At 41.7% G+C, this 19826-nt stretch overlaps 1 protein-coding gene across 1 annotated transcript; it reads right to left on the minus strand.

The window, feature by feature from the left end:
- Positions 1–25: 25 nt before the first annotated feature.
- jazf1a (JAZF zinc finger 1a) lies at positions 26–19755 on the minus strand. Its single transcript, XM_035906597.2, has 6 exons — positions 19661–19755; positions 18038–18425; positions 7376–7448; positions 5318–5514; positions 3925–4094; positions 26–2635 (listed from the first exon to the last, which is right to left on the minus strand). The coding sequence occupies exons 2-6, from the start codon at positions 18150–18152 to the stop codon at positions 2459–2461; spliced, it is 732 nt and encodes a 243-aa protein (XP_035762490.1). The 5' UTR covers positions 18153–18425; positions 19661–19755; the 3' UTR covers positions 26–2458.
- Positions 19756–19826: the final 71 nt, after the last annotated feature.

A 19826-nucleotide genomic window follows, 5' to 3' on the forward strand; every position in this document is an offset into this window, starting at 1 on the left:
TAATGAACACGAGTCTGAGATGTGGAGCTTTTTTTACTTTATTTTGCTTTTTTTTTTTCAGTCGTTTCCTGTTTACATTTAAGCAGCTTCTCTTTTATATAGAAAGACAGGTTGACATCATTTACAAGTCACTCTTCTCAGAACCTGTTGTACCCCCGTACAAAAAAAGGAAACATCAGTCTCCACGTTACATACGAAAATATAATTTAAAAGCACTTGACAACAGATGCACGTTACGATACATTCACTGTACACGGTATATTGAAGTTCCTCCCTCATCTCCCCTCCAGCACACACCCTCCGTTCCTCCTCTCCCATATGTGCGAGTGGCCCTCCCGAGTCTGAAGCTGAGGATGGGTTTTGTTTTTACGAGTGCTTGACAGCTCAACTTTCAGTCTGTCCCCGCAGAGAACCTTCTCTCCTACGCTCAAAGGCCGGACTGAAGCGTCTTCTATCATCATCTCAGGCTAGCAGCTCCACAGATGTCCTCGTAACCTGGTGCCAAGATTTTACAGATCCAGGTTCCAGGTGGTTTAAAATAGGCATGGATTTGTGCTTATGTAGTAGCACGCTCGCTGAGGGTATGTGGCGATCCTGCAGTCTGCCTTTTAACAACATTGTGTAAGTAAAAATCCCTATAGCCAAACTGGAGGACAGGACGGTGTGTGCATGTCGGAGATCACTGTACCTATCAAATGAACGGGGGGCTCATGCTGCAAGCCTTGAGCAGAATCTAAACTTTTTTGTACAATGAGGGATGATATAATGAACAAATGTGTCTTGGCGAGTTGAAGCACTGCGCTCTCACTCGGAATGATGAAATCCCAGTCAGGAGCAACAAGCCAGCCAACCACCCTGCTCCATAGGAGTTGAACCAGCAGCCAGGCACAGAAACATGACACATCCGAGCAATGAGACACAGATTACAATAATACTCTCTAGGCTGATGACTTGGATACTGCTGAAAACACACACCTCTCACACTCTCGCGAACACACAATGGACTGGAATGCTTTTGTCTAAAACACACGCACAAAAACGACACGTAGATGGTAATCTCTTTCAAATACAAAATCCACCCTCTTCTTTCACACGTCTCCACACGACACAGAAACATGCGTGAAAAACATTCTTCTCGTGTACATCCATTCATTCCCGTGACTTTTTTCTTTTTCTTCTTTTTGGAGGTGCGACGTACAAGAAAATCATTGCCACAAGTCTGGGGCGACCTCCGGGGTGGAAATATTACAACACTCTTCCCATCCACCTTCCTTCCCTCCCCCCCTCTCCCTCCCTCTCTCCTCATCCTCTCATCAGGCACATGGTATGGTCAATGTTTGGCAGTGGAGAGCTGTTGGCAACGATCATGGAAAAAACAAAACAACTACAAAGATCTTGGCAACTGGAATACAGTGTGCCGCTTAACCCACTTTTGTGGCTAAGCGTGTGGAACGCAGCTCTGGCACTGTGAATGAAGAAACGCTGGAGATAACGATGGCTTAATGCGGATACGGATCGGGCCGTGTTCTAATACGTTCTCCACGTGATAAAATGGTCAAACGACACACAGATCGGTGTCAAACTGAAAGGAGCATTAGCTCTTAATATGTAGAACATGTAAGGAAAACAAAGAAACAAAAACTCAGAACCTAAAGTCAGCCAGCTGTTTGACCTTTGACCTCTGAGGTGACAGAATTGCTCAATCAGCAAATGAGGAATGAAAGGAACACTTACTGATACATAAAAATGAACACGAAATCTAAAACACTGACAAAAATATATAAAATAAAGCTTGAAAATAAAGTGTAACTATGTATATGCTCATGAATACTTTTATATATTTTTATGTACACATACATATCTGTCTATTGTTTATATATCAATATATCTATTAAAAGTATAACTTAACTCCAGCGCTTTCACCCCCACAAATGACCGTGAAGGCACAGATCTAAGCTCAGCTGGACTCTGCAGCTCAAAAGGGAGTGTAACAACCGCTGAGCTTACATCAGCACTGGAGGCCAACTTCATCCCACTCAGAGCTGAGCAGGAGGAAGGCAGGGCTTGGTTGCACTTCCTGTTTCACGTCTCCGTCTTTTCTCCTCTTTACTTTCGTATCATTTTGTTTTTTGTCTTTTCTTTCTGTTGTTTTTTTTACAGTTAGCACCTTATGTAAGTCGAACGATAGAAAATAAAATAATGTGATAGCATATACGAATGTGCAAATGTACATCAATAAAAATACTACAAAGATATTTTTTTTTGTTTCCCAAAAAAATACAAGTGATATAACATAGATAGAAAAAAATACTAACGTAACACACAAAAAGAAGATGATTTAAAAAAAAAAAAAAAAAACTTAAAGCATGCACTTGATCCTTTAGTGTACATAGGATGGGTAAGGAAAGTCAGGACTTTTTTTTTTTTAGGGGAAGTTGATTGGTGTGAGCGCAGGCTCTTAGCCTTGAATCTTGCGGAGGATCTCGGTGGAGACGGGCGGGTGGAAGTTGATGGTGTGGTGCCTCAAGCCCTGCGAGGTCTTGTAGCTTTTGCCACAGCGACACTTGAAGGGTTTCCTCACACGAATCTGTGTGCGGTGGCCGTTCTTGGCGTGGTATTTGATACCATTCACATTCTGAAGAAAGTGGTCGCATGCAGAGATGAAGAAGAAAAATGGGGTTATAATTACCACTTTTGATTGCACACAGCATCTATAAAACACCAGAGCATTATCCCAGATTTTATGGACAGAATTCCAATGAAAATACAACGAAAATACGAATGTGAAACATTTTACTAAACGTAGGCTTCATCCAACATTTGTTTTTCCTCTCTTGTTTTTCACTACACACATCATGATAGAGTAGCGCCAGTGAGTTGACTTTATCTCTTTCACGATGATAAAACATGGTAGATTTCAATCGATTAGCCTTTTTTATTTTAAAACAATAGGTAGCAGATCAGTTGTCAGTTATCGTGTGGTACACAAAAGAAAAAACCCATGTGCACCAGCTGTTTAATACTTTGAGTCTCCTTATATCATAAAGCCACCAGAGTTAAAATCTACTGAGAATTGCAAATATGAACTTGACCTTAAGCACAATTTGGGGTTTTCACTGAAAATCTGAACAGTACTGCTTATTAATAGTGCACAGACAGATGCAGGGATGGATGTCTTGCCAACCCACCCTGAGGCCACTTACTGCATGTCTTTCCCTGTTCTCTCTCTCTCCCAGCGTTGTGGTCTTCTATACATTGTCCTAAGACAATAAAGACTAAAAACGCCCAGAAATATCACTGATTTACATGATATCAGCAAAACTGCTATTTTGTGTTTAGTGGTAGGGAGTTAAAGTTATCATCCTGAACTACTAAAGTAGAAAGGTAAACCTTAAGACTGCTTCATATTAGCATATTTGCATGCTAATTTTATCATTTTTCTGTCAATCAACAATTTCCTTTCCCCGCTTTAAAGTTGGATAACTTCAACTATGTACCCGCCCACTGCATCACTAATGGATACTTCAGTGTCGTCACCATCAGTCCCTGAATTTCCTGCGGTGTCTGGTTGTTATATCACTGCTAGTCTCATCCTCTGTGAATGCCCCTCAACAACAAAGGTCGCTTTTCCCACGCTGCTGTTTTTGTCTTCAGGGTATTAGGGAAAAATGTTCCCACACTGTCCATTAGTTAAACAGCTTGGATAGTGAGCAAGCTGAATGAGTTTTTTGTTGCCAGCTGTTATTAAAAAATGAATTTAAAAAAAATGAAGTGAAGCAGAAAATATTAATCACCCTCAGATCTTATAATGTGCTTTTTCAAACACATGTGATACTCAGACAAAAGTTCTAGTGTGGATTTATTAAGAAGTAAAACCTCATGCCTTCGTGGAACCGCCTGCTCCGCCCTCAGGTTCAGCCTTACCTTGTATCTCTTCTTACACCCGGGGACAGGGCAGGCGAACGGCTTTTCATCGGCCCCGTTCATTGACATGGAGCTGAGGATGGACTCAGAGCTGATGGCGCTTTCTGTGGTCCACGACTCATCGCTATCCGACTCCTCGTAGTCTACCTCCTCCTCATCATACTCGCTGCCTAAAGGCATAATGGAGCCATGCAGAACAAAAAAACACTTGTCAACCCAGCTGAAACATGGACAGCAACATACCCACGGGAATGCAACGCCCTGGGAATTTGAGAAGCAGAAAACGATAAGTGACTTTTTATTAACACATTTCTCTGCGTGCTGTCCCCTGCTCAGATGCATAAGCAGCCCACATATCACGGAACGCACAAGCCAGAAATGGTGTGATGTGCTTCCGTGTGTGCCTGTGAGTCAAAATGTGGGGATTGGCACTGAGAAAGAGATCATTAAGTGGGAGTGATCCCCATTGCTCAGCCTGGAAAAAGTGCTTTACTAAGTGCAGAACATTTTCCACTCACATGCATGCACACACAAACACACACACACACATAGACATAAAGGCCCACTGACCCCCCACCATCTCACAGGAAATGCTGCACCTCAGCTTGAGGAAATGGATGGCACCCTGGCACATGTTGAAAGGGGGCGTGTGTGCGCGCGCATATATATATATATGTGTGTGTGTGTGTAGCCATGCTGATGTGTAAGCCCAGACCTAACACTACGTTTGGAACCATTTGGGCTGGAATTGGACATCTGCTTCTAGGCTGTGCAACACACGGCCCCATGCGAACACACAGCGTGACAGCTGCTATGTAATTAGCAAAGTGTTGACTGGTCTGCTCACTGCAGGAGCCACCATTCCCAAGACACAAACAGCACACACGCACACGCACACACACACACACACACACAGGAACATAGTGGTTGGTTACAAGCTTTCCACTGTGACAGCAGATTTTCCTGATGATTTACAAAAGAGCAAGTATTAGCAGAGAATTGGCCAGAAATATCCAAAAAAAATAATGGTTAATGTTTACAGAGACACTGCTGAATATAAGATGAGCAGGCTTGTGCACTCCTAGCAGGTATTTTGTAATTTTCACTTTGAGATGCAGAGCCATTGGACAGCTATGAAATAAGCTGCATTCCATTTGCATTACAAATATCTTCACTCGCTCTTCAGCGCGCTGTCTGACTTTGATGAATATGCTTCCCATGTTTTTTTTTCTCTTTGTGTCAGTAGGGTTAAATTGCCTAAGTCAGTTTCAACATATCCTTTCCCATCACACATATAAGCAATCCATCTTTTTCCCTCTCAATCATACGTTTGAACACACACACACACACACACACACACACACACACACACACACACACACACCGGTTATACCTGTAGGTGTGCTGCTGCGGAATGAGGAGGAAGGGGTGATGGGGGGCGTGACGGGAGGCGTCAGGTTACCGCTGGTGTGGCGGGGAGGTGTGGCCGTGCTGTTCCTGGACACTCCGCCCGTGATGGACAGGGACAACTTGGGTGTGGCCTTCTTCTTTATGGTCTCCTGCTCCCGGCGTGCTGCATCCGTCATGAACCTGACGTCGCACAATTATTTTATTAGTTCGCATTATCCGATTTCTCATTATTAATCAGTGGAAAGGTCTCCTACCTGCATGTAATAATAAACTTATGTGACAGCTGTGTTCTCATCAACTTGAACACCTTATAAATATAGGCAATGTTGGTCAAATAAATGCTAACACATTTTAGAAAACTTGGGTTTGTTTTTTTTAATAACTTTGACCTCTTAATTTGAAAGGTAATCAGGTAATTAATTGAAAGTTTATTATAACTTTGGTAATTGTTGTAGTTTTGCCCTTTCCCTGCTAAGGCTACAGCCACAGAGGTTTAGAGACTGGTTGATAACTACCCAGCAACCATGCTACAGTACTGCACCAAAAACCTACTGATTGCTTTGGTCACTAGCAGATTGCAACTGTTGCCTGTGGTTTGCATGGATGACACAAACCCTACAAACTAGTGGCTGCCACTGGTCTCTAGGCCTCTGCAACTACTCAGATTTTGCTTTTGATTACATGAAATTATACATTAAAACAGTAGTTCTCTTACTTTTTAAACTGATGTACAGCCATGGATCCACTATTGATCTAATGATGTAGCCTATTTTAATCCTTCATCTACAACTTTTAGCTACAACTCTGTTTAGCAGCTATTAAGTTTACGGACTACTTTCAACAGTTTTCCCACTCCATTTAGTTGTATGTGTTAATCTATACTTTTGGGTAAGATTTTCAGCTGATAGACACATTTTCAGCCAATACTGTCCAGCTTTTTTCAACATTTCACCTCTGTATTATGTTTAGCTAATAACTGACTTTTAGCTAGTTTAGATTTCTTGAATGGTTTATCTTGCCATTAGCTAGTCATTGCAGTGGGAATTCCATGCTTTTAGCTACAAGATTCAATTTAAAGCCTCACTTTTAGCTCTTAACTCCCAACTTCAGCTTATTTTGTAGCAGTTTATTTAGCAATGCTAACTGTTTAAATGTTTATCCATACTATTAGCAATCAAATTAAAATCCTTATTCAAATGGTATACAGTTTCAAAAGTCTTAGCTAATAAGTTTAACTAGTTATTAGCAATTTCAAATATTGTTTCACAGTTTAGGTTTTTTGTTACGGTTTTAATAATATATGTATTCTTTTAGCTGTCTTTGCACTGTGTTTTTTAGCTGCTAACTGTTTAAATTGAAATGTTATTTTTTATTTACTTATTTTTACTCTAAGTTTAGCTAATCTGTCCTCGTACCCTCTGTTGACTGCAGAAGTATCGCTGCTTTAATAAAACCCTGTTAATTTATTATTTATTATCCTTTTTCATAAATTGTGATTCATATCCTAATTTCGTTTTTCTAACATGTGGCGTTAAGCTGTGCTCCACTGTTGCTATGAGAAAAATGTCCGTTTGTGTGAGAAGGCAGGGTGCTGAATGAACTCGTCCCTTAAATATTCTGTCAAAACATGTACAGTAAATACGAATGACATTTATAGCCTCGCCACTTGAACAATTATCACAGAAAACAAACCTCTCTCTTTCATTCCACCATTATCTCTCTCAGTGTTACATCTTGTAGGGATTTAACGAGGCATTTAGTGGGACGTGACACATCGGTTCACCACACACAAACACACACATGCCGTAATCCTCTGGCTGCACAGGGAGTCAAAAGTGATTGTCTTGTGTGGTTTTCTGTGCTGGTCTGTGGATGAGTCACTGCTGTGGGTATGGGAAAAGTCAGTCATTGGAGATGTTCTCCGCAAGCCACATATACACACACTCACACGCACATTAACTTTCACTGGTGGAACAATGGTGCCCTCTGTAGACGGATGCTTTTGAGCGTGTGTGAATTTGTACGATTGTGTGTGCCTTACCTGTTGATGTAGCTTAGGGCCAGATAGGTGGGCTGCTGTTGCTCCTGCTTCTCCAAGACCCTCGGATCTGTGTCTGCGAGAGAAGGAGACGTTCAGATTAATCACCACTCCCTGTGGAGGGAAAATGTTCTGTGAATACTCTAAGTATGTAGCTGACTCACACATGTATTCTTTCTGCCAGACAGGCTGATAGATTACTAGATATGTCTCACACTGCGTTCACTGTAGTAGTCTGAATGTGTGGCACCCTGCAGATACATTTCAGATACTTTCATAAACGGCACGTTATTACAGCAGAACCAAGCCCTATCTAATTTACAACCAATGCCTTCGCTGAAGTGACCCAAGACCACTTAATCGTTGACGGGGGGAGGATGTGGTTACAAAAAGAAAAAAATTACTTTAGAGTAAAGGCGGCTGTGATGAATGTACACACTGTATGAGTTGAGGAGTAAATACAGGCTTTTTCCAGATGACTTGCTAAGTCAGTAACGCTACAGTCGGCAACTTCCACTGCCTGAGGCAAGCAGTGTGTACTTCAAAGTCCCATCTCACACCCCCGGGAAAACAGAAGCAAGTGTGCATGAAAACACTGCGGGTGGGTTACATATGTGAACTACCAGTGCCATCAAGTGTTCAATCTGGGAATGTTCAGAAGGAGCTTAAAAAAACAGTACATTTAAGCCAAGCCATCTATGTCTGCGTGAGTGCGTGCACTAGCAGGCATAATTGCAGCAACATATGTAATAGCTAGCAGATGTATTTCAATTTAGATCCAAGGACTAGATCATCTCTGTGCAAAAATTAACAACACACCCCTGGATGCTTCCAACTGTGGTGTGTTGGCCTTCTCAGCCCTTCAGTTTTCAGGCTTTCACACCTCATAATTAAACAAAGAATGCAGACTTCCCACCGTGCAGGAGGAGGAACACTAAGGAGACCAGCAAACAAGAAAACAACCCAGAAAAAAGAAACTTGCCCACTTCAACTGGTCTGCCATGCAAAACACAGTCCTATATATGTGACTTTCAAAATAAAAAGACTAGGCAAAGGGGGGAAAGGGTAGCAAGATTATATACCCAGGTGGTCCGCAGAGGTGGTCTCTGACAGTCTTTTATAGCTGAGACTTAATAATCCTACCTGCTGCTCAGATGTAGAGACCAGAGCTTTCTGTGCATGCATAATTGTGCACACACATACACACAGCTAAACCTACATCCCTGAGTCACGAGACATGTTTTAGTGAGAGCTATCTGCATCTTTTAATAACCTTTTGGAAACCACTGAGTAGACTAGACAACAACGGGAAAAATCTACTAAAACAAAATCTATATATGCACTGAGATTAAGCAAAAAGATGACAGTAATGACAAATGAGTTTGGATATATTTATAACCTGTTTTGTTTTGGGGGTTTTTTTAATCTAAAAGATTTCCACAGAGTCCGCAGTGGCATCTTCACATTACTTCACAAACTTAAAACACAGAACAAAACACATCTGGGGAGGTGATAGAAAGAAAACTAATTAGTGTGATCTTTTTAAAATAGTCAGAGTCAAACGTATACAGTTGCAAGAAAACGTTTGTGAATATCCTCATATTACCAGGACTTCAATGCTACTGATTTTTCCCGCTGTCCTAATTGAAAACAAACAAAAATCTGACTGAAATCAAAACAAGAGCCAGGCCCATATGATTAGCCAGTGTTATCTGTGTGTCAGTCTATCGGTATCAGTATTTATAATGGCCAATAAATGTGAAAAATAAAGACGGGACTGAAGAAAGGCTTTTCAACCATGTTCTGTGTGTTGAGGTTTTGTAGTAAATAAATAACTACACATAACAAATGTTAGGGAAATATGTTCAGCTAATATATTGTAATAACAGATTTTTTTTTATAGATATCACTCCCAAAAATCTTACACTGGTCAGATTCTGCTAACAACAAACAAAAACTTGCACTTTCCGTGCTTTTATTGAACACACTGAGTAATTACTCACAGTCCAGGCTAGAAAAACACTACCAAATTCTCCAAAAGCTACTGGAAGTCAGGTGTTCCAATCAATGACATGGGATTAGAAGTCTGGGATGCAGCTGTAGCACTTCCTTTAAAGACATGCATGAAAAGCCTCATGTAGGCTGCTCATCTCAAGAATGACTGGCTAGTCTGAACCAGAGGTGGACAAATAATGTTCCTAAGGGCCTATATAAGAAACTAGGACTACTATAGAGGGCTGCAGCAATGACCTGAACTCAGTTCTGCTTCATTTTAATTGTATCTCTTTATGAACCTTTACCGGTAAGAGTAGATGTTACAATCAGGTCTGAACCATTCTGTGACTGCAAGAAAAAGCAGTACAGAGATGCACAAAGCTGACAGCATGTCTTGCAAATATCAAACCACAGCACACATCTGAAAGAGGTGAAAACAAGACCGAAGGGTTACAACAAAACACCTGCAGAAGTCTTGCTAAAATGTTCGTTCATCTTCACTAGAAAAAATTACTTAATACCAGGACTTCCACCTCACCACGTCCCCTTCAAAAAACCGGCACATGAAGCAGAAGAAAAGTCAGCAATATCTTGTAGGCAAACAAACTGCAAGCAGGAGGAAGCATCGTGGTTTGCGGCTGCTTTGCCACGTCACAGCCTTGATGCCAATCATTAAAGGAACAATACATTGAACACTGTATGAAAACATTACACAGTAGAGTGTTAGGGCAGCAGTCCATGAACTGAGGCTTAGGAGGGTGGCAACAACATAATAACCCAAAGGATACAAAGTAAGAATTAAGTGTTTTAATGACCAAGACAGTGACCTTAATCCAATTGAGATGCTGTGGCTAACCTGAAGAGTGTCCAATCAAGAGTTTTATATGGGCCCTCTTCACTGTGTCAGCAGCTACTGTTGCTCCTTCTACGAGTGACTAAATTCAAAAGCTGACTTACTTTTATTAGCCGATACTGCGAGTGATCACCCAATGTGTTCAATTAAGACAGGAAAACCACAACTGTGTAGTTTTAGTTTAGTCAGATTATCGCGGTCCATAATTGTAACTTTTTTGTAAAGATGCAGATTAGGCCAAATTTTATGAGTAATCAATGCAGAAATTCTGTTAATTCCACATTTTTTTACAACTACATAGCAGGATAAGACTGACTCAAAGGATTAACTGTGAAAGAAACATCAGCTGAAGGCAATTTAATGTGAGAATGGCAAAAATGTGAGGAAAGAATGCCAGAATTAATATCTTGGGATGTTCAAGGTGCTGAGGATTGTGGATGAGGTAAGTGTGTGTAGAGAAGGGGGAGGGGTGTTGGTGGAAATGGGGTTAGCCAGGTGCGGATAGCGAGAACTGCAGTAAATGTTAGCCGGTTTTACAACTTCCACTCGCCGAGCTAGACAGAAAGTGAGCATGCTGTTGATCCTGCTGCTGTGGCCAGAAGAAGACCTGCATATGTACACACAGTAAGCTACATACATACATACACACACACGTATATATATTTGCTAACTGAACCTCAAAGCTGCCAATTTCAAATTTACGGTACAGTATTTTCGCAGGCTAATGTACATACATGTGCATATTTGTAATTCAGTACATGTTTTCCTTATCTGTTTTGTTTCAACGTATCACCAGTGTGGAAACACTTTAGTTATTAATAGCTGTGCCCAATCTGCAGCCACTTATTTCACAACCCACACATCCATCTCTCACAAACGGCACACTGCTGCCACCTGCTGAATGTACTCTGTCTGCATGTGTCCACATGCACAAGCCCACTGTGTAGAGAGGTCTGTGTATGTGTCTCTTTACATGTGTGCATGTGCTGAAACCAGACCAAGAATGCATGGCTTGTTATGCAGCCTGCTAATTAAGCCTCGGAGAGCATTTTAACGTGTTTCTAAAGCAGCAGGCAACCGGATGGAGGGAGAGGAGAGGCGAGGAGGAGGAGTGGGAGCAAAGAGAGGGGGCATATGGGTGGAGGGAAAGGCAAACTCCTCTGTAATTACGCTTCCCAGTGCTTGGTGGGGCGCTCAGATCGTGCGACTTCCGAAAGACAGTGTGTGTGACTGTGTGTGTGTGAAGCAAAAGAGAGGGTCTGCAGTTTCCAGTTTGGGATGCCAGTCCAATAACTGCTTCGCTACACCCTGACAGGTCATACAGGAAGTATAGTGAGCACAGCCTCAAACGTGCACCCCTTCCCTTCTCACACCTCTGACAGGAGCGGGATGGGAAACAACCTGGCAACTAAAGCAAGAACAAACAGCTGAAATCCTTCTTTTAATGCATATATAAATCACATATACATAGAGCTGAAATGATCAGTCTAATACAGAAACATTGTCCAAAAAATAATTACAATGTAAAATAAAAATGAAAAATAATTGTAAAAATAATCGACTGATTGGTTACCTTTTCAGCACGTGACTTACTGGTACAAATTTTGTTATATCTAATAGGGCAGGGCGATATGGCCAAAAATATTTATCACGATATATATTTGAAAATTTGCGATAACGATATAACTGACGATATAATTTCTGCGAGACAAAATACAACTCCACAACTTTACTAGCGCAAAAAACCCCATCCATTTATTTTACTTAAACAAGCAGCTGGGTTTTTTTTATGTGCATTAAAGCTATATAAACATTTAACAGTGTAAAAGTAAATTCCTTGCTGAAAGTTTAACCAAAAGGCATTTCCAGTAGAAATGGGCTGACATATCCTGAGCATAACCATGTATAATATCCACTGAAGTTAAAAAGAGGTGTTTTGCTACATTAAACTGCAGTGTGCCAAATAAAAAAGTCAAATATGTATTTTTGGACCATAAGATGCACAGGATTATAAGGCACATTAAGCGAAACAAAGCAGTCAGATAAATCAAACTTTATTCAACTCATTCTTCTTGCTTCCTCCACTTCTGTACCATTGATTCATTAATGCTGTATTCTATCACAGCTGCTCTATTCCTATGTTGTTGCAGTATATTAATGACTAAACTCATATTGTGGATGGATTATCTCAGTTGTTCTCCTGACTGAAGTTTGGTTTACAGCATCCTGCCATGCGATTGCATTGGTCTCTAACCATCAGGAACCTTCACGTTAACTTTTTGTTTATGTTATGCTAACATAGCTGTGTCGCTAGCGATCACGTAGCACAGCATTAAACACCAGCTAGCCCAACTTCAGTAACCCTACAAACGTCACTGCCGTGTAGCTTCCTGTCTTCATTTATGTTGGAAGTGGTAGCAGAGCTGTACGTTTGATTTTTTTTTCAGGAATCTCTCAGTCAGAACATGCTATATCATGCTTAGGTAACTAGCAAAACTAGCGAGCTAACTTCCACTAACTTCCGCTAACTTCTAACTCCGTTAAAAGTAATGAATTCTGTTTTCATGGATGCCTGGATGTTAAACGTAATAGTTACACCTGGTAAAGCAGCAACGCTGATCATTTTATTAAAGATGGAAGAACAGGGCTCGCAAAATCACTAGCCCGACGTCCCGGGGCTAGCGGTTTTTCCAGTCGGGCTACCAAAATCTATCTCTGCCCTGCCCGTCGGGCTATCATAGGAAGGAAAAATATATGTCAATGCTTTTGCATTCTTTCGGAAATGTAGCTGGGTAATTATGTCATTGGCATCGGTGAGCCACTGTCAATATGTGACATATTGAAATCGCGTTTGAATTTGCGCTTGTTTTTTGCTTTCACTTTGCAATCGCGCGAACTGTGAACTGAGAGTGACAGTACTGATTGGTGAGTGATGATAATTTGCGCACCAATTCCTCTGACATCATCTTATCAATCGTTAGCTTACTATGCAAACATGACAAGTGAAATCTCCCGCAGCAAGCTTAAACATGTGAGAGGTTGATCGCACAGAGAATCGCTGAGCGTTATGTGAGTGCGTGTGTAAAAGCAGCAGGATATATATTTTAGTTCTGCTGAGCCAAATAAGACAGGTCAGCGCGAAGAAGTGACAGCCAAAGTAAAGCTTACCACAAAACGGAAAAGTTATGACAAATCAGACTATAAGGCAAAAAGAAAGTGCAGCTTTATGGTTTCATGGACAGAAGAATTTCTGTGGCTGCAATATGACGAGCTAAATAACCAGGGGTGCACATAAGTGGTCCGCAGGTGCGCATTCGCTGTCAAAATAAAAAGAGCGCACAAGATAAGAAGTTGCAACGCGTGTTTGCGTACATAGGATTTTTCTGGAGAAAGACAGACATTTGTTTAGAACTCTTAAAGATGTTGAAGAAGCTCCTTTAAGCAATTACTTTGGTGTTCCTCCACCTCCACAGAAATATCAGAAGGAGTCCGAACCACAAAAGAAGCGCGTATTCTCGGAAAAGTGGTTGCAGGAGGTGAGCTGGCTTCAAACAAATGATGAACGCACAGAGATGTGGTGCAGAATGTGCCGTGAAAATCCCCCTCTAGCGGACAAAAACACTGCCTTTTATATGGACGCAAACGCGCGTTGCAACTTCTTATCTGGTGCGCGTCTTTTATTTTGACAGCGAATGCACACATGCGAACCACTTATGTGCACCCGTGTAAATAACATAATGTTCTGCCGGGTGTGTTGTTGGTTTTCCCTTGATTTCTGAGTCGACAAGCGCCTTTGTTACTGGGGCCAGTCATTTTAAGAAAGGCCCCCATTAGAGCCCATGAGAAATGCAAGAAATGCATTATTGCTCAGTCTGCAATATCTTTCCCAGAGCAAACACCAATTGCAAATAACATACTAAAAGTAAACCTGAAAAATCTGTTTAGAACAGCTACTATGTTGCAAAGAGTGAACTACCACTGCCACAATTTAGCAGTCTTTGCAAACTTCAAAAAGCAAATGGCCTAGATCTTGGTTCCACTTGCCTCTTACCCGTGACTTCAGTGGAAATTTCAAATTCAGGATCTGACACAGACTGATTCATGTCCTACACAGTTCTTACAAGTTCATAGAAATTTCTGTTCAATTAGAACCAAGTATTTGAGTTGATGATTGTAATTTTTATACAACGTTGTAATTTGTGTTTCAACAATTTTTTGATTAATGTTTTGTTTCCGTTACAATATTATACTTTAATGTATAATATTGTAACAGAAACAAAACAGGAAACAAAACATCAATCAAAAAATTGCTCTCTTTTTTTTTTGGGCTACTTAAATTTATTTTGGGCTACCAAAAACTGAAGAGTCCCTGCCCGAAGGGCTACCAGGGATTTTGAAATTTTGCGAGCCCTGAAGAATTTAGACAGTTTTTAACTCTCAGTGATGTTCGTTTGACTTCGGGACCTTAAAGAACGGAGTTTAGGACCCAGATTACTCCCAGATTTACGAGCACCATAATCCAACAAATACGGCAATAACGATGGCCCGTTTGCATGTTCTACAAAAAAATGTGCTTTGTTGTGTATCTGACGGACAAACACCAAACCAGTTAAGTTGCACCATTTTTACAAACTAATTCTGGTTCATCCGTTTCACTCAACAATCTGCTTTCCCCATTCTCATTCTCCGTTACTGCCGCGCTTTTTCGGCACTGCGCATGCGCGTTTTACCCATATTCTATCGCAATATTTCATTTTTGTATCGTTGCCTAGCATTGTACCGGTATTACCGTGAACGGTATAATATGGCCCAGCCCTAATGTCTAACATATTCAGCTTTAACTTACATAGTAAAACAGAATAATCTACACATCCTCAAACATGCTGTCTCATCACAAAGAAACAACATCACAAAGAAAAAAATGCAAAAACAAATTCTAGTGGTTTGCCAATCGTACCCACAAAATTATCCCTGTAATCGAAAAGCAACACCTTTAAAAAAATCACTGCAAACTAACGATCAGCATTCTTCAGCAGAGTTTACATCATGTTACAAGGCCGTAGCTTGCAGAAGAAAAACAAGGATTCAAGTAAAGTCTGTCCAAACAAAGGTGATATCTTTTGGGATTTCCCTGTACTCAGCTCACACCCGTGTTTTGACTTTCATAACCTTCTCTTTTAAATCTCTTTCCCTGCTTTTAATCTCTACCTGCCTCCCCCCCTCCCTGTCCTTTTTGCTGAGGTAAGGGGCAGGTACGTGCTTGTGCAGGTGAGAACATTGCTGCCGCCGTGCATGCAGGCAGAGAAGCCTGACATCATTGCATTCCTCAGACCTTACCTACACTCCCAGCACAACAAAACTACCACACTAAACACAGTGCACCTAACCCCACTTCCTTATTGCATTCGGCTGTAATCTAAACAATGTGGGCATGTCATTGGTAGGCTCCTGCCCTTAATTCTAGGATGAGATCAGTGTTGTAGATCCACACGTTTCCTAGGTTTCTCACAGATGGGATCACGACACACTCATCTTGTCTGCTTGCTGCCAGCTAGTATGTGTCAGACAAGGCAGAAGTCCAAATAAAAAAAAACAATATTGAAGATAACGGATTAGAACAGGAGTCCAAACACAAGGCAGAAATTTGGGAGTTTTCTGGTCGTGTAGCACATTAGATGCCCTACCACAAGAGGGCAGCACAGCCTGCAGCAAAAACTAACTGTTTCCAGCAGAGGCCTACACTGATTTCTCCACACCTGACTTAAGTCCAGCTGACTCACTTTTTACAACTACTAGCATCTCATATCTCAAGCTTTTTGTCACACTGCAAGAACAAGGACGATCACATCTGTCTGTCATCTGTGAGACTTTAAACAGCTTATCTGATGTCTGTTAGGACGATCAAATTAGCTGATCCTTTGATTGATTATTGATCACACGTCACTGCACTAATTCACAACCGAAAAGGAAGTCGAAACCAAATGTCACTTGCCTCCCCGCCCCCTCTCAATCCTCTCCATGTGTCACTCTAAGCCCTATGGTAACTGATCTGAAAGAAGTATTGATTAGACTCTTTATGTCTGTGCCGCCTCTGATAACCAACCGTGCTATAAAGCCAGGAGAGGGACAATTCATTAATCCAGAATATTTGACTGGTAAACCGCTATTCTGTTCATCTGACAGTTAGGGTCAAAGGTCAGGCTAAGAGCCAGATGGGGCATACATCACTCAGTGTCTGTGGTGTTTGGGTTGTTGAACTGAGGAAGCAATATTAATCCCTGCATTTCTGTGGGGACAAGGTGAAAAATCATGTTTTGATTTCTTCCACCCTTGGGTTTATTTGGAAGAGATCCATGGAGCATATGGGTAAGATGAAGAGCAGCCCACCCTGCTCCTCCGTCTCCCCACCAGCAAACACCACACCAACTACATCACTTGTGTTTATCAGTCCTGTTCTCCACATGACGCGACATCACGTTGGGTGTCCTCAACACAGCTGGTTGCTCGACAGCACTCTTTGTCAGTGAGACAGCAGGTGTGCAATAACTCAGCCCAATACACTGCCCCTAACCCCTTTAGGGACCGCCAGTTGCCATGGAGACTGGCTCAATGAAGCATCTATGTAAACCCCTCGCTCCCCCCCCCCCTTCACATAGCCTCATGAGGATGGATACTCCCCACAAATAATGATTAGCCCACATCAGATTACTGAGTGATTCAGAGATGCGTAAATGCATCTCTAGTCTTATTTGTTATGGTGGATCATAGTTTAATCTAACACACTGTGTTATTGTGTGTTTAGTTGGAAGTGACAGTTTATTCTGTTCTTTAAATCTGCATGCTTTTCTCTACTACCTCGAGCCAATAGGAGGAAAGCACTCCCTTATCAAGAATTCATATAATTTACTTAGATTTTAATTATTGTGCACGCAAAGACAGGTATTTTTATTTAACAGCTCAAAAATGCACCTAAACCAGCTCTATTTTCCCCCATTTTTGAGAATCCACATACAATGCTGCTATAATAGAAGTTACTAATTGCACCAATTACCACTTAATTAAATAAATACATGTCTCTTTATAATCCAGAGTGTTTACCCTGCAACTTTTTCTGTGCCTCTTATGTTAAATGGTGGGCAAACTGATTACGATTGTATTTATACGTGCCAGGGGGCAGTCATCAGAGTGTTTACTGTCAGACCAAAATCTAATAAGCGGTGCAACAAGTCGGCGCTTGTACTTGTGGAAGAAAATCTGATTATGTCCTTGCATGTCTGCTACAACTTCAGCTGATGGAGTGCCGGTGGGAATTAGACACCAAAATAACAGAAAAGCCACGGGGGAGTGACGCTTTCAAAAATGTGACAGTCAAGAGTTTTCGGCAGCTCAAATGCACAAGCGGTATGAAGAAAAGCCACGGCTGCACTGCGTCAGGCCTGGAAATGTAAACAGTGCTCAGCAACGCTAGCTGTGAAACCGCTGTCTGGTCGGGATGCTAGTTTCACCTATGAGACCTACGCGGCCCTCCTAGTCGAGTTACCGCTGCAAAGGTAACTGCTGTAGCTGACTCCTAATCAGACGAGTCGGCCCCAACATCTCAGAAAGCATAGTTTATTTTCCAGATATAAAAGTTGATAAATAACTCCCTCTCCGGCGAGCCTCGACAGAGAGCAAGAAGCAAGAATAGCGGAATGCAGAGCTGAGCCTATCTGCGTTTAGCTAGCTAGCTAGAGGGGAGAGGGGGGGGGGGGGGGGGGGGGGGGCTAGCTAATACCAGCTAGCTGTCTAGTTCTCTCTCCCCCGCTGGCTCCACTCACCGATGTGATTGTCCTCGATGTGGACGATGAGCTCGGCGAGAGACTCGAACTGGAGTCCGCAGCCCCCGAACCTGCAGGAATTGGAGAAGAACGAAGCGGCGGCGATGCCCGTCATGTTCACGGCGCTGGTGCATTCACCGGGCGGAGAGGGGGTTGGAGGGGGGGGTTCAGGAGCCGGGGTGGTGAACGAGGAGGCAGAGGTTTAGGGTCCGGGGATAGGAACGGGGCAGAGCGCGGAGCAGCGGAGCAGACACCGGGCGGCCAGACAGGACAGCGGCGGACGCAGCTGGGAGGCAGGCTGGGCGGTGGGAGGAGGAGGAGGAGGGGTGGCTGGTGGCATACGTCACGACCTGCCTACCTGTTGGTATCATGTGTGAGCCCGCACTGACTGCGGAGTGATATCAAAAATCAAAGTCTAATCTTGGCACATATACATACGTTATAAACACAATATACAAACCACACAAGTAGAACAAAAGGAAACAGATTTCTCTTTTTTAGTTATAAATATATATATATATATTTTATGTCCTTAAAATAAGGAATCATTGGAAATTTACTGTTTGCCCCAAACGTATAAAGAAATACAAGCCCAAATCCAAAAAAAACTATGATGCTCTTTAAAAATGTAAATAAAAACAGAATGCAATGATTTGACAATCTCAAAACCCCATATGTTATTCACCGTATAACACAGAAAACATATCAAATTGTCAAAGTAAGAAAATGTACCATTTTAAGAAAAATGTTAGCTCATTTAAAATCTGATGGGAGCAAAACATCTCAAAAATATTTGGAGGGGGCCATGTTTTTTCATTTTTAACTAGGAAGTAGGGAGACCAGGTGCTGGACTATGTCCTATTCCTGTCAGTTAGAGGATTTTATCTGCTCAACAATCCTGGGTCTTTTTTTTTTGTATATATTGTGTCATGACGTGCCAGATATTTTCAGTTCTACCATGAAGCCATGCTGTTATATTAGATGCAGTATGTGGTTCAACATTGTCTTGCTGAAATATGCAAGGCCTTCTCTGAAAAATACATAATCTGGATGGAAGCATATGTCCCACTAAAACCTATATATACTGCTCAGCACTAATTGTGCCTTTCCAGATGTGCTAGCTGCCAATCCATGGGCACTAATACACCCCCATATGTTCAGAGAGGCAGGCTTTTGAACTGCACGCTGATAACAAGACAGGTGGTCCCTCTCCTCTTTAGACCAGAAGACTAGAGAAATGTCCACGTTTTCAAAACAGAATTAAAAGTTTTGATTCGTCTGACCACAGAGCAGTTTCCCGCTTTGCCTCAGTCCATTTTAAATGATCTATGGTCAAGAGAAGATTATGGTTTTTCTGGATTATATTCACAAATTGCTTTTTCTTTGCCTGATAGGGCTTAAATTTTGTCTACAGACAGTAATTTCAGGAAGTGTCCCTGAAACCATTGCAGTGACTTGTCTAAGGCCCTGAAAATCATGGGTGTCCAGTATTTTCAGCCTTCTTTCTCACACACAGAGATTTCTCCAAATTCTCTGAATCTTATGATGGTATTTTGCACTGCAGATGACGTGACACTTAAAGTCTTCTGAGATGTTCTTTTTATACCCAATTATGTTACTGACCTGCTGCCAATTAACCTAATTATTTGCAAATTGTTCCTTCCAGCCTTTTGTTGTCTCTTTCCCAATTCTTTGGTGCTAACCTGTGCCTCCCTGCTGAAACACAAAGAAAAAAAAGATCAACATCTGAAATCACAGTTATGGTTTTAACAGTTTTTTTTAGCATAAA

Source organism: Neolamprologus brichardi, chromosome 22 (genome assembly GCF_056152115.1).
Source record: "Neolamprologus brichardi isolate AB-2024 chromosome 22, ASM5615211v1, whole genome shotgun sequence".
Taxonomy (NCBI): Eukaryota; Metazoa; Chordata; class Actinopteri; order Cichliformes; family Cichlidae; genus Neolamprologus; species Neolamprologus brichardi.